Here is a 16,115-nt window from a genome sequence, read left to right on the forward strand (position 1 = left end):
CCTGACAGTCTAACACCAAATACCAAGTAGGCTACAGCTACAGTAGTTTGGTCATGAAAATAATTTGACAGACTAATTTTGACCTGCTGATGATGTTAGCTGGAAGGGTTTTTTTTTTACATTTTTATTTTATTGTAGAATTAATAACTAATTAGTTGCTCATCCTGCTGAGTAGTTTGAAAGTCCATTCATCCTGATTGTTTGTGCTACTTGTTAACTAATCTAAAATCAATCCAGTGTTTGATTGAATGGTTGTACTCCAATCAGTATTGTTCTCCTGTTGTTGATTAATGAATCTCAACAGTGCACTTCACAGATTATCTTTGGGAGACTTTAAGCTTTCAGGTGCCTTTCACCCCTGATCTGAACAGTTTATTCACTTTGATGTTATTAAAAGTTACATGTGATGCAGTCAGATTTAAATAACACAAGAAAATGTTCCTTATGTATGAGCCATGAGGCTGAGACATTACATTCACGTGACTCAAGTTTTGCAGTGCTTTTATTTTGTATCCTGCTGTCTTTCTGAGTCAAACTTATTTGTTGATATCATTGATTAAGCACCATACTGCTGTCCTCAGCCATTTTTTCTGCTATGTGGTACTCATTCTCAGTGATCACCTTCTCTCCTTCTGTGATTTCTCTGCTCACCCTCTCCCCCCCCCCCCTTTGTCATAAAACACAGCTCAACATGACTGGCTCAGAGAGGTCGGGATCGAGGGGTGAAAGAGAGATAAAGGAATGATGTGCACATTTCACACACACCTGTTTCTCATTCTCAAGCTCATCACTCTTGACAGGGCAGACAAGCGAGTGAGGAAGCACAGCACACACGCATATCCACTGGAGATACTTTACAGAGAATAGAAACATGCTCCAAAACAGAGCCATGCTTAGGCTCACATGATCAGCACATGCACACTCCTTTCCTTATTCTGCAGATGAGGAGCATTTGTGAAACAGCTCTGTCTGTAGCTCTCAGCAAAAGTGTAAAACTGATGTCTCAAGTTAGAAAAGTATGTAGAAGTGAAGTTTAAAAATAGCAAACACGCTCAGCAAAGCCTTAAAAAAATACAGGTTTTAAAAAAGAGATCAATGCGTTCCTGTATTATCAGAGAAATGGCATTTCTCAAAATAGAAGTTCCTGTTTCTGCAGTCACGCTGCATTTGGGGCACCTCCAGACTGGAGCCACGGCTGTCCACGGCCACATCTGGGTGCAGAAACACGATCTGCTGGTCCCAGTGCCTGACCTCTGCCCCCGCAGCCACGACTCAAGGAAGCCACACTTCCTGCTGAGCAATGTGTGAGAGGTGGCAAGCAACCTCAACCTTGTTTGACGCCATCTTTTTTGCCCCCGTAGGAGGTCACTTCCTGTGTGGAGAGTTTTCCCCCTGCTGCTGCTATGTGGTTATGGATGGTCGAGGTGGCAGGTGGCTAATTCCTGGCACGATTCCTGGTGCCAGTCAGCTGTTTAAGACCCTGTTAACTTGGGGCGATAATCCTGTAAAAGCCGTGACAGATCACGTACTGAGAGAGTGAGGGAGACAACCAGGGTCCAAAAGGATCTGTGGTGTTTGAACTGTGAAGAATCGGACTGAATGTTGTGCGGAGAACCCCCCCCCCACAACACACACACACACACTCACACCTACACTAACTTCTTGCTAAGTTAGTAAAAAGTAATTTCTTCATTTCTTGCTCACTGACTTCTTCCAAGTCAAGTCATCCAGTTTGCTCAGGTTTCAAAGTTATTAATCTGTTTTCAGTACAAACAAATTTTTTTCAAGTATATTGGAATATATCATGAATAGGTGCAGATTTCAGGGGGACACAGGGGGCCGACCCCACTCATTATTTAGAACACGTGCATTTGTGCCCTGTGATAAAAACATGAGAATAGCAGAGGCAAAATTTATGACATTTGCACCATAAATTAAGTAGAAAGGTACAAACTGGTGCATAAAAAAATCATCATGAATGCAGGAAATAAAGTCTTTGATGCTCACCCTTGGTGGAGTGCTCCCCAACTCTCTTGTTTCATATGTGTCTCCCCAAATGTTGAAATGTACTCATGTCCATGATATCTTGACCCGAAAAACGTGCATTCTCCAGTTTCTGCAGTTATCGAAGCGAGCTTCTGATCAGCAACCTTAATAAATGAGATAGTGAGATGAGCTTTTTTCCCCCAGCACCTCCACCAGGCCTTAATTTGATGAGCAGTAATCTTTATGAAGTTGGATTTTAGAAAGATGACAGAATAAGGCAAAAAACAACTTTATTTGGTAACGGGTTGAAATAATCTCTCACTGCCAGGTTATTTAAACCTGCTTTAAGAAAGCAAGTTAAAAAAATGGATAAGATGGCAATTTTTGCAGCGTGCATTAACCTCTCTTAGGTTAAGTCTTTCTCAGTTTAAATTTAGGTATGATATTTGCTAAAATTTAAGGAGCCTATCTTTGTAATGTGACTAGCAAAAGCAGTTTATGACATGTGGTGTTAAGCAACAGAAGTTTAACAACACTCCTCAAGTATCTTCTCTGGCACATTTTAAGGGATTGATGGACAGAAGCGTGTGCATTTTAAAGACATCTTCTTATTCAAATACCTCAGCACTTTTAGCCGTAAGCCGTCTTTGAACCAGTTTCCTCGGCGATAGGGATGAAGGCCTCTCCATGCAGCTTCTGTTTACATGTGTTATCTAACACGAGGAAACCAGATACCCCAAAAATATCTTAGGAATATTAGAAATGAGGCTGTCTTGTACTTTCTGTCTTTCCATGATGTCTAGAAACCTCTAAAATAATAATTAAAAAAAACACGTACTGTACATGGCCGTAGTTAGTTTATGCTTTAATCTCTTAATAAATAATTTCTTATAAAAGAGTTAAATATTCATATTACCATTTAGGTGCTACAGGGTTGAGCACACCAGCATGTGCACATTTGGACTTGTATAAGGGAATGCAATGGGTATGTCAGGAAATACCCCATTGTGAACATTGAAGCCTTTATGTGTCTTAAAAAAGACAGCTGCTAACAAGCGGCTAAATAAAATAAAATATAAAATAAAAATAAAATAAAATAAAAATAGAGTCGCACCCAACATGACTTTGCAGCCTTGTAGCAAAATAATAGTGTAGTTCGTTGTAGCCTAACAATAGCTTTTTATCTCTAGCAATCTAACCATTTTGGCGTCAAAAATCCTGTAAGTGGTGTTCAATTATGAACATTATCTTGCTGACCAAAATGTGTAAGTATCATAAACATTTGTTTGCCACAGAGCTTATTTTCTGCAATGATCCAAAATCCAATGAAAAAATCCCACAGACCTTTTGAGGAGGGAACCAGGGGGACATTAGCTTCTGAGTTGGCCTACAGAAAAACGCCATCACTGGGGAGAAAAGTTAGGACGATTCTAATGGCTCAAGGGTCCTAAAAATATAACATTAAAAATGTTAAGTTCAAGATACAGTTATTAACCCATTACCATTAACAGAAGATACAAAATATTTTATTTACATTGTGCTAACTAATACTCAGGGGTTTTTTTTAAAACAAAAAACAAACAAACAAACAAAAAAAAAACAGTAAACATCCAGAGAGCCTCTGTGAGGCCTCTTCCCCCCTGCATTTTCATGAAATGGTGCGGTCCGACCCCTAAACCTGGCGCACACGGAAGTAGCGAATCAGAGCAGCGTGTCAAAAGCATGAATGTCTGTGAAAGAAGTCAAAAGTCTGAGTACCTGAGACCAAAAGAAAGACAGGAGACAAAAAAGACAGAGCGATGTTATGTCACCCAGCTCTTTACAAAGACAGGTGGGTCACCGTGAGTGGTGGAAATGTACCTGTTCGTAGTGAAATAAGCTACGTTTGCTCCCCTAATATTAGCTAATATCCACACAGAAATGTGCTTTAACCGTCATTGAAATGTGGACACACTCTCAGCAGGTTATACAAACTAAATCAGCTGTCCCTGTCCATGCCTGGTGTCAGGTTAAAGTACAGATGCAGCTTCATCCTCAGCAGCCCTGTCTCCCCAAAGACCCAGCACCACTCCCAGCTGAAGAAGGTGAGCAGCACTCTGTCAAATGACATGTCAGCTCATACAAGCTGATTTTTTGGTTATGTTGTTATATCAAGTGGTGGAAGAAATACTACACTTTGTTTAACTTCAGTAAAAGTAGAAATACTACGGTCTAATAATAGTCCATTACAAGGAAAAGTCCTGGATTCAAAATGTTACTTGAGTCAAAAATAATTCAACACAAAATACTCAAAATGTCAAAAGTGGAAAAGTGAAAAGTACTCATTATGAAGGATGGTTCCTTTCAAAGTATCATAACCATAAAAATATTTCTATGATCATAACATTAGCTAGTTATGATAGAATACTACATGTTAATGTTACAATTTGTCAAGCCAAGCCAAGTTGATTAGTAGTATAATACTGCATCACTTTAAGCAGATAGGGGCCAACGGATATTTTTTGTTAGGGCCCGATACCGATTATTATTAGTTAATGAAACTGATATTTGGAACCAGTTTGCATTTACAATATAAAATAAAAATAAATAAAATAATTAAAATATTTCTGTCAAAATCTAGAATTATATAACAAACAATATAACAGACTCCAACACAAAGCTTTGTTTAAATACATTTAGCAAATGCTTAAATAAATGTTTAAAAATTAAATTAAAAAATGAAATGTTCGACATCATTTACAGCAAATTCCCAGCAACTTTCTTTATAATGTCAAGTGAAAATTTGAATTAAAAAATGAATAAATAAAAATAGCTCCATTAGGTTTTACAAAGCAAAAGTTCCTCCCATGCTGACACTTCCTTTGCACTTTTTTGATTAATTAATTGTATTGCCGTCATTAAAATAAAACGCTCATACAGATAATTGGCAAAGTGGGTTGATTGAGTTCAGGAGGTGTGGTTAAAGTATTTGCGCAGGATTCGTGTGGCATTGGCAGTGGGGCCCAATATGATAGCTTTTCAAGGGGCCCAAAATGCGTGGTGGTGCCCCTGATCTCAGGCCTGAGGTTTTTTGCTCACAGGGATAACTTTTACATACATTTACTATCTTCTTCTTCTTCTTTTTTTCCCATGGCTCTAATATTACAGTTATATTGCCACCTGTGGGTTTGGCATGCTCTTGACAGCATATCGATTGTGTTTTTGCATTTTCATTTGGATAGAGATTTTTTTTATAATAGTATGTGTGGATGGGAATTTTTTTTTTTTGAGAATGAAGAAGGGAAAAACCCTGTTTTCAAAAATACCCATGGTCGTGTGGACTTAGCTTAAGGGTCACATTGGTGCTCACAAAAATAGAAATACAAGAGCACGCATACACACACATATACACACACACACAAGCTTGAGGATTAATGACACTTCAAAGGAAGGAAGCCGCACTGTGGCCAGCTTCCTGCCCTGGCCCATCTTGGACCATTTTCTGGCATCTCTGTAGCCGCTGACGGCCTTGTGAGCCATGTGGTGGCTATTTGTAGCCGCAGAGGTAATCGTCTGTAGTAGCACTTTGTCTTCCGCAGGTTAAGTTCAATGATAAGGGGCCTGGGGCGCCGTAACCTGTTGTGGTATCGCTCAATCTTGATGGAGCCCATTTGTCTTGGAATGAAAAATGCTTCCCGGGTTTGATTGTGAACGGAGTGAAAAGGTTAGGGTTTGTTTTGTTATTATTATCTAACTTTTTTTTTTTTTACCTGTATATGCATCACCATAGGTGCAGGTTTTCCTTATAAAGATATCGTGCTTGGGCTTTCCTGGTAATATTTGTCTCCATCATCTTCCTCCTAATGTTTGTAGAAATAAAACCTGAAATTCAGTCCTGCTGCATGAGTATGTAATGTCCCAGAGCAGCAACTGCCACCACCCATTCATGCTCCTGCCAAAATTGTTTAATTTGCTTTGTACCAGTTGCCAGGACTATATTTGCTGGCAAAATGTCTTTAGTATCCAGGAATGGTGACTTATTTATCATCATTTACATCATAAGGAAGAGGAGGTTAGGTTGATGTTTGGACTTAAGCTGCATTAATAGATATATTTCATATTAACAATGGATCACATCTGATGAAATTAACTGATAGTTTTGGTTTTGGAGCACAGAATTTTGCAAAAAAAGAAAAAAAAAACAGTGGAAACCCACAGAAACCCACAGAGCACCACATGTCTTGCACCAAATGGCAGGTAGACAAAGTTAGCAACTAGCTGGTGATCATTTTGGAACATTTAGCAGCTGAAGAGCCAGACATTTGGACTCAGGAGTTTGGAGACCAAAGCAGAGCTAAAAGGAGAGTGAATATGAGACATAAGTTTACCAGATGGCCAAAAATACGACTCCAAATGTATGGTATTGATGCTCAGTGGCTCTGCTGAAGGTTTGAACAGGTAGCTGCTAACACAGTCACCATATTAACTTCATAAGATGAAATACATATGTCAGTGTTGTCTTTACAGCATGTTCCTGTCCTCTGTGGTCAAATTCAGTCAATTTATTCATCATATTAATAAATAATATGACTCCAATTTCAATGTTCAGTTCCTTCAATTTGTGCATTTTAAGTAGCGTAATATTAAAAAAAAGTATGTCATATATCAGTGCAAGCCTTATGTATTCAGCACCTTCTTTCCAACCTCAGCGGGGAGAAAAGCCTGGTTTCCAAGTGGTTGGGTTTCGTAATTATTCCTCTGGCATAATTTTTTGCAGCGCTGGTATAAACATTTAAAATATACGAATATTTCTGCTTGGTAAAAAAATACTTCTACTTAGAAAAAAAAATATCCTAAACATAATTTTCCTAAAACGATGTATAGATGTGTAGAATTCCTCTCAATCATCACTCATGACCTAATAGAAGTGTGTGTCGTCATATTGTTCTGCAGTTAACTGCCCTCTGTCTGTATTTTTTTTATTATTTTGCTGTGTGCAGGACATTCCCAAACACAGGGCGCAGGTGAGGTCAGGACTTCATAAAAAAGCAGCAACCAAGTGCCAGACGGTAAGCAGCGCACATCCACGAGAAAGCAGCAAACACTGCAGACACATCACAAAAAAGGCAAATGAAGCAGTTGAGTGAATGCAGGGTTGGATTTCAGTTTCGCTGTTTCCTAACAGTACACCGCATAGTGTTCTGAATCTGTCCCAGACTTTCTCCAACCTTAGTCAGGTGTTTTAAGTTGCTTAACGTGTCCCACAAAACACATTCTCTAACGCAGTAACCTAATTCCTAGAAGACATCATTGACTTTTCTGTAGTCGTTTCTTCTTCAGTTCTGCTTTTATCCAATGAGAGATCTGGCAGAGTGATAGTATCCTCTCCTCCTCTTCTCATCTCTTCATCAGTGCAGTGACACAAGGCCTGGATCTGGTGGTTGATCTAAACATGCTCGCACCGGTGTGTCCTTCTCCTGTTTATCTTGCCCTTTGTGCTGACCTTTACCCCTCTCCCCACCACGCTCCTGCCAGTTACGACGCCTTTTGTTTGGAGTTTGCATCTGGTCAGGGAACAGCATGCCCCTACATTGTTTGTTTTAGCGCTCACAATCTTGCTTAAAGAAGAAGAATAAGAAAAAAATAAAAGGAGGAAGATGTCTGTAAAATGTCCTGAATATGTCAAAATTGTTGACCCGGCGCCAAAGTTGTTTGGATGTACATGAAGCATTGTTTTGTCGGAGCTCCAGCACGCCACAGCTCTGATTGATGTCTGGGCTGTAGTCAAGCGAGGTGTGAAGTGCCGTGTTGTGGATCGGAGCCATCTGCTGACGTGTCTCTGGGCAGCTCACAGCTCTTATTGTTTGCTGAAGAAGAGTACAATGAGAATGACAAGAATGCGTTTGTAATATTTCCTTATATTAAAGATCAATATTTGTGTAAGTACAGAGAGGAGCAGCTCTCTCATCATATACAGAGACATTCTGGGTATTTCCACTTGGCTCAGGGAGTCATAGCCTTTGGCAGAACATCTTTCCTGTGGTGAAACAATACCAGACGTCGAAGGGCCTCGCCAGAGACGGAGCGGGCATTATGAAAAGCACACCGCAGTCAGACTTAGAGGTCAGTCAGCCAATAGGTCCTCACATAAACATCAAACCAACACATTCAGGATTTCTGTGAAAACAAACACTGGAAAGTAGGGGATTAGTTTCTGTATGTGGGTCAGTGTGTGTCAGCTGGAAGACTGGAGAGGTTGTCATGTCTAGATGGCAGCTCTGCCACCTGCAATAATATTAAACACTGTAAAAGTTTGTTGGAACAAGACGAAAATGAGGACAATCTTGTTTTGGCACAACAGCCCTTCTATGTTGTCCTATTAAAGTAATGACATTAAGATTATCAAACATTTGAGAGTCAAATACTGAGAGGTTGAAAGGTGACTGTGAGAGGTTTTAGTAGTTTGTTTTGTCATAAACTTTGCAGCTGTGGTCAAACTGAACCTTCAACTTGCAGCCAGGAAAAACATCGATCACATACGTGATCATAAAACATAACGATTGCTTATTATACATAAACTTATTATAACTATGTAGATTCCAAGTCAAGAAATCCATAGTTTGCGCATATTGAATTTTATTTATATATATCAAAATCACAGCTTCACCTTAAAGGGATAATTAAAAAAAAATGACGTAGGGCTATATTGAGTACTTATTCATACAGCGTACAGTAGATGTAGGTCAGCACACTCCCAGTTTGAAGAATCAAGCTGGAGTCCAACATGGAAGCTAATGTAGTGTGACAAAAATACATTTTATCCACTTAAAAAGAATAAGTTTACAAAATGATCACTGCTATATCTTGCTGTCAGACAGTGATTTGGAGAAATGACACTGTTGTATTGCTCTCTTTAAAGCCAGACTGAGCACAGGAGTTGCTGCTCTACCCCGGCTTCAGTCAGTTACATGTTTGTCATCGTGTGACTTTGGCAGTTTTTAGACACAAACCAAATAACCGATTGAAGCAGCTATAGACCAGTTGCTCCCGTCTTCAGAATGCTAAAATTACTGTTTTTGTCTATGCAGTCTGGTGGGTTTGATGAAAGATAGATGGGCAGCCGAAGCCGTTAACAGCTTCCCCAACAGAACGAAGAACTGTTACTCATTTTTTAGTTGGAACTATTTTGTGGTAAAATCTCTTTAACACACTAAATATGGAAAAGTACCCAATACAACCCCACTTCAAAAAAAATCCAAACTATCACTTTACAGGGCCTCACAATCTGTGCAGCATACAACATCGTATATCTTACAATGCTTGATTTTCACAGCTGAAAAAAACCCCATCAAAACATGAAGGGAAAAACAAGATCAATAGGGTTAAGTTAGTTCTTGGTAACAGTTGTTGTTTTGCCTCAATTGTGTCTTCATTATTTATATATATTTTTTAGTTGCTCTCTTTGTATTTGAACTCTGTCCGACTTTGTACAGCAACTGCTGCACAACAGATTCCCTTAGTGACATAGAACCAGTATATTTAGCTTTATTTGACTGATATCCACAGATTAGAGATGGTGACGGTGATGGAGATCTTGCTATAGGAGTGAAAAGTTTCTGACAAGATATTTTTTCTTTTTTTTTAGGCCATAAAATTAGAGTAACCAACAAACTAATTCAAACTAAACTTAGCTGTTTCTCATACGAGAGAAAAGTACAAACTCTTAAAACCATCTATAAAGTTTGAATAGTTTAGGGTGTGGCTTTTGAATGAATCCATCATGTAATATTTTCTCTTCTCATGATCTCACTGTCTGGAACAGGGAAAAAACACATTTTTTAAGATGTTACCTTGCACACTTATAGTATTTCACACTTTTCAGACTTAGACTTCTGGTCTAAACTCCAGAATCATGTGAGGGTGTTTTTTTTTTAGTTGTGAAATACTGTAATACCCTGTAAAGGAGGATGAGTCTGGACAGTCAGCGCTTACTGGAAGCAAGACAGACTTCAAAGGTCCGGATCACAGAATAAACGCCTGCCCATGTGCTCCAAAACAATCTGTCAAACAGCTGGCACAGACCAGATGTGGATCTACGTTCAGGCTCATCGCCTCAGTACAACCTTCCTCTCAAGACACAATAGCTCAGATCTGTAAACCTGTGCCTATTCTACCTCTACACCACCAATTAGTATCATTATGGAGCACTCCACATCCTAAACAGGCCGCCTCCGCCTCGACTGCACCCCTACAGCAGAGGAACCAGGTGAAATCAAAATGGTTTCCACATGCTGGTGATGTATGGCTCCTGTATGTGAGCTAATGAGCTACACTGAGCGTTAGGGTCATCTGGGCGAGACGGTTTGCAGATTGGGTTGAAATCCCACAGTTAGCGAACAAGCTAAATGAAGCCTCATCTAAGAAAAGACACGCTCCAACAGCTTTTCCTGTTGTATCTCACCTGCTGATGAAGTCCACTGAAAAAGGATGTTGTCCGTCTCTTTGTGGTCCCATACATCTCTCTGATTTATCCTCGTCCCCTGCAGGAAGTCTCATCACCTGTTCTGTGGCGCTGAGGTGTTGAGCAGTGTAAGTGTCCCTGTGACAGGCCCTATTGTCCCCTCAGGGATGGAAGTTCGTCCTTCCTTTGTGCTTGTCCCTCAACAGGAGACCTTTTACCATGTGGAGGTCCCAGCCTGCGGGGACATGCATGGTTTCACTGCTTTTTGAACAACGCGGTGGTTGGATGTGGACAAACAAATGCTCGTCAACACCTACGTTGTCCCAAAACATGAGACTAAGTGGACATATCTTGTAGGGATGTGAAGTGTGGTGACGTGGCGCAGTTTGCTCGTCTCCTGTTTGCTCCTGATCAGGCTCACACGAGTTTTTCTCTCATGAAGAGATTTAATCTTTAACAGATAATTTGGAGCGGGACTCTGCATACTCAAATGGTTTTTGGTTTGAAAGACAGCAAGCACACATTATGATATAATTTGAAACGTGTGGTGTAGTTAAGCACAGTTCAGAAATTTAATTAATGGGGCTCTTGCAACTGTTTAGATCGGCCATGTGTTCACCAAACGGCGCTCGGGTTAATGGAGGCTGGAGTGCAGCAGCTTGAAGGTTTCACGCCCAGGTGCCAAAGTGTTTGGTGCCTTTTTGACGAGGACGGAGACAAGCAACTGGCATCTGTGCCGAGATGTGAGTTGTTATTCAACCAGTGTCCAAATGACCATGAAACCACAAATCATGGATCAAAGCCAAGTACGTATATGAAGCTCTTTGATATCGTCCTCTTGATTTGAAATGACAGCCATTTATCAAACACACCATCAGAATTTACAAGTTTTTATGGTGTTAATTCTTTTTCGGGGAATGTTTGTTTGTATCTAATGAGTTTGTGGCCCGAGGGGGGAACAAATTCACAGTCGCTTGAAACAATGGCAAATGTTTCATGTTAACTTTTCATCTCAAACATGTGGGCACTTTTCATCATGTGTCCCAGTCTGGCATTCTGTGTGCAACCTTGCAAGAGCTCACCACGCTCGCAGATCTTTGATTCTGTCGCCGGCAGTTTGTGAGCTCCCATGTTTCATGGCTGTCAGTCACAGAGGTGGTCTCAGCTTTTAACCCCATGGAGGTTCAAAGAGAATGGATTTTCCCAGTGCCATCAGCCTTAATCAAAATCACATTGTCTCCAGCTATTGGCCCACGGTGAAACTTGAAGGCTTATCCTGAATTTAACTTTGATTAGCCTGCGTCCTTGGACTGAGTTGCCCACCGTCCTCTGCTCTTTGATCTGCAGGAAGCTTTAGCACCCCCTAATCAGCAGTTTGTGGACCAGTCCAAGCTTCCCTGAGGGGTGCATAGAAAAGACCGACCCACTGTGTGAGCATTAAGAGGTGAGACTGAGCGGGAAAAACAGGTCCAGATTGGCAGACGCACAGTCTGGCTCCAGCCAAGGATCACCTCAGGGTACTCCCATGCCTAATGTCACATGGTCATTAAATCAAGGAGCCTCCATTAAACTGGACACAACTGCTTTTGACGGCAGAGTCTGACACACTGACACCCTTTATGTGACCACCATTACAGGGATCGTTGCCCGGTGCACAGTTGTTGACATTAAGGGGAAGTTTGACAATGCTTGAGGGCAGTGGTAAACCCACAAAACACTCAGCTTGACCTGTGGCTTAACCATGTAATGTACTGACCGCCTAGTGCAGTGATTCAAGGTTAGTAATCTTCTTCTACAGGTTAACGTGATAAATATAAATTATGGTTTTAGATAGATATGTGCGCCTATTTGTGTTTAGGAAGACAATTAACTCAATATGTAACCATTAAAGTATCAGTCTCCATAAACTGATACGTAAACACGCTCATGGGTCGTTTGGGTGTGCTACAATTGACTATGTCTGTTATACAAAATGTATTGTAACGTCCAGTTTAATAGAATTAATATCAATTAATCCATTCAAAAGTTCATATTTAGAACATCTGCGGAGGCACATTAGATTAAGAAAGTTGGGAACTGCTGCAGTAGTGTCTCCATATGTCCTGTTTGCTCACTGGGTTAATTCTGGGACTAAAAGGCAATTTGTAGTTTCTGCGTCTGTGTGTTCACAAGGGTCCCCACAGACTCCTATGCAGATGGCGGCATGCAGCCCATTTTTTACTGCATTGTACACATAACAAGTGTGCCAAATGTACATGCCCGAATTGCAAAAAGTAATCTCTTGTTCCACACTCCAGTCCAAAACACTACAGTCAAGCCAGTCGCAGCAGTGGCACTGAAGTTGGTTTTAAGTTAGACATTCACTCCAGACCCAGTGTCATCTTAGTTTCAGTTTCACCAGATGTCGGCAGTAAGAGGACAGTAAGCTCAGCTCCCAGCCCTTCTGTTTGTTGCTGGTGGCTGAAGTGATTTTACTTTAAGTGGGTCCACGAACGTGGACGTGTGACCACAATTTTTCGTAGATGTTCAATGCGGAAAGTATATCCGAGCCTTAATACTAAAACCGACAGTTACAAATTTTATTCCAACTGGGACTTGGGCACTAAAACCAAATCTACATGATATTTTTTTTTAATTGTTTAATAAATTAATTGTAAGGTTTTAGCAAAAAAAAATTCATTTCATTCATTTATCATTTTATTTCGAACGTGTAATGCGAAATTACAACAAATTCCAAAAATACAAAAGACAATGGTGGGTTTTTTTTCCCCTTCTTCTGAAATATACATAAAGGAAGAAGCGTATGCTTATTTAATCCCACCCCTTCTCCATACGCAAATCAAAGTTTATCTATTCTTATGCGTCCCTGTAAAAGTTGCATGTATTTGGGAAGTATTGAGCATAAGATTGGACGAGAGTGTAGACTTTGTTTCAACATTGTGTGTGTGTGTGTGTGTGTGGGGGGGGGGGTTGACTTCAATTCACCCAAACTTATCTTAGCGTTTGTTAGCCATGGAGGCATGAGAGAAAAACGAAGTTTTCTTCACCAATTCAACATAACATGGGACGAGCAATTGATACACAAATTGTCATTTTCTCGGTGAAGTATAACTCTAAAACTGAGATGTTGCTTTTTTACTGACATCCAGCAGCTTTTCCTGCTGGTCTGTAAAGCATCCTTCAGAGGTCATCGGGGGTCAAACAGTTCGGGTTAGGCCTTGGTTGGAGACCCGAGACCTTTATGCCCCCAAAACAGTCTCAAATGAAGCTTGACCTCAATCTCTGCCTTTTGCCTCAGACCTCCCACTCGAAGGTTTTCAGAGGTCACAAGTTTGCTTTGGTCAGTGTCTTCTGTCATTTTGTGCAAGAGCTTTGCCCTAATTGAGTCACAGAGGATCCTCTTTTTTTTGTGTATGTAGATTTGCTTTTTTTTGTGATAACACACCAACAATAGGTTCCTGGTTTTGTTTGACAGACTAATATTTCACTGGTTTTCTGTTGCACCTCGTTCCATCAATCTTTAGTTGATTTTTACTGTAAGGTGAAAAGAAAAGCAATCAAGCCCTCACACGTTTAAACAGACTGTAAAAGTTTCATGTTGGCGAGTAACTGCATGTTTAAAGATAGTGCTACAAGACTACTGTCCTGATATCACTAGTAAGAGATTAGCTATAGTAAAAACAGCACCATTGTAACTTGAAATCAGTTTGTCCTCTTGTTATTCTTAACCCTTCTGCTCCTTTTATCAGCTGGAGGTTTCGGTGTTGTCTCTGGGGACAAAGCATTAACAACGAAGACGCTATAAAGAGGAAACAGGGAACCTCTCTGGTTTCGTTAGCTCATTGCTCCGAGGAAGAGACACGCCCATTTCAGTGAGTGACACAAGCCAGAACACACTCTCACAAACACAAAGTCCTCAGCGTCTGTCAAGTATCAGGCTTTATTTACCTACTTGACACCTTAATCCTCAACTTGTCTACACAGAGAGGAACTTTACCCAAGTTTTACCCTGAGAGCACTGATCCTGAAAAAGTCCAAGAATTCATAATCCTTTTTGAAAGAGACGGACATGGGCGTGAGACATAGTTACTGTAAGGTCCTGACTTCTGGCAGTGATCAGAATTTAGAAAGATGGGAATTTCATTGGAAATCTGGTGATTCCCGAATTTTGAAAATAATTCAGTTCTTTTAATTCCTCACACACGTGTTGCTTATGTTGCAGGAGTCATGTTTTCTTTGGATTTTCTATAGCTGATATCTAGCAGAGGGACAATAACTTGAGTCTGAACAATGCCTATGAATCAGCGGGAAACTTTGCCTTGATAGGATGCAAGATTTACAAGGTTATTTTAACTGTGTAATATTGGGAAACCCAAAGGAAATTTTACTTCACAGATAAGACACTTCAAACTTTTCCACTGAGTGATAGCGTGCGGCAGATTTAATGCCTTTTGCTATCGGGAGGAATTTGTCTCTCTGTAGAAAAGCCTACCTCTTCAGCGATATCACTTGGACAAACACACGCCCTCACACAGATGAGGACCATCAGAGTGGGAGTCCAAGCTGACTGACTTGCAGCTGTGTCAGCAGGAGTTGGAAAAATCCAGGAGAAAAAAACACAGGGGAGAGAGTGAGGGAGAAAAGAGATAAGGGAAGGAGCGGAGAGGAAATGCATGTGTTTATGATGGCCTGCCTTCACTTCAGTTTTACTTGACATATGTGTTAATATGGGTCTGTAAGTTGTGTGATTAAGTGTACCGTGTACCTGCATCATGATTTGGAGTGAGTGAGTCAGTGTTTGCAGGTTGGTGCTAATGGGACTGATAATGCTGAATGATGAAGTGCCTCTAACTGACAGACCCCCGTGGGCTGATGTGAGCAGGACTGTCAGGCGTCAGTAAACTGTGTGATGATGACTCATAACTCTTCTGATTGAGTTTGACTATGTGACTGTGTTTGCTCTTTCTGTTACTTTCTTTCTCTACATTTTTATGTGGAACAAGTGACAGCTAGGCCAACATACATGACATGGTGAGCTGTAGATTTACACGGAAAAACAGCCAGATTGTCTGACAGCCCGATCATTTATCATTCTGACACCTTATAACTGCACATCCTGTTGTACCTCCAAATTTAACCCATTCTGGATAAAACTTAAAGTGTCCACTCTTCATAAAACTCCTTAAGCTTTGGGAGGCCGGCATGGATGTGCTAAGTCAGAGGTGAAAAAACTACTTATGCTATAGTGCTAAGATTATCACATAGGTAGCTTGTAGGAAAAAAAATGTTGAAAGAAATGTTTATTGATTGTGTTCCCACTTGCATTCTGTCCGTGTGCATCTGCGTACATTTACAAACAAGTCCGGAGTTGCCTCTTGTTGGTTGAAAAAAGTCATAGCAATCTTGTTGACTAACAACATTCCTATGCAAGGGTATCAGTACTCAGACTAATTAAGTATTGCATAACAAAATGGAAACATAAAGTGCTGAATATTAGGGGGCCCACTGTGGTGCACTTTAGGTTAATACCACATTGGAGGACGAAACTGGAAAAACCGCTCTTCTATTTTCACTTGAGAGATGTGGCTCATCAATAATTTGTGCATCTAGACTGAGGCTCCTATTACACACACAGGCTGAGTGAAATGAACAGAACAACAAGTGTCCTCGAATAAACTCTGCAGGGCTA

General features: G+C 40.5%; 1 protein-coding gene across 9 annotated transcripts in view; it reads left to right on the forward strand.

Annotated features, from left to right (window-relative positions):
• The first annotated feature begins 3,645 nt into the window (after positions 1-3,645).
• The window catches only part of LOC148188251 (uncharacterized), a 28,906-nt gene continuing 16,436 nt past the window's right edge, over positions 3,646-16,115 (forward strand). For 2 of the 9 annotated variants that reach the window (XM_088084261.1, XM_088084263.1), the window contains exons 1-3: positions 3,646-3,817; positions 3,947-4,070; positions 6,966-7,034. In XM_088084261.1, the coding sequence (XP_087940387.1) occupies positions 3,786-3,817; positions 3,947-4,070; positions 6,966-7,034 (225 nt within the window). In that variant the 5' untranslated portion in view covers positions 3,646-3,785. Of the gene's footprint in view, positions 3,818-3,946; positions 4,071-6,965; positions 7,035-7,377; positions 7,917-14,175; positions 14,293-16,115 lie in introns of those variants that run through there. The other 7 variants (XM_088084265.1, XM_088084266.1, XM_088084259.1 and 4 more) reach the window with 7 other exon arrangements.

Source organism: Plectropomus leopardus, chromosome 11, assembly GCF_026936395.1.
Source record: "Plectropomus leopardus strain MGB_pleo_1.0 chromosome 11, ASM2693639v1, whole genome shotgun sequence".
Lineage (NCBI taxonomy): Eukaryota > Metazoa > Chordata > Actinopteri > Perciformes > Serranidae > Plectropomus > Plectropomus leopardus.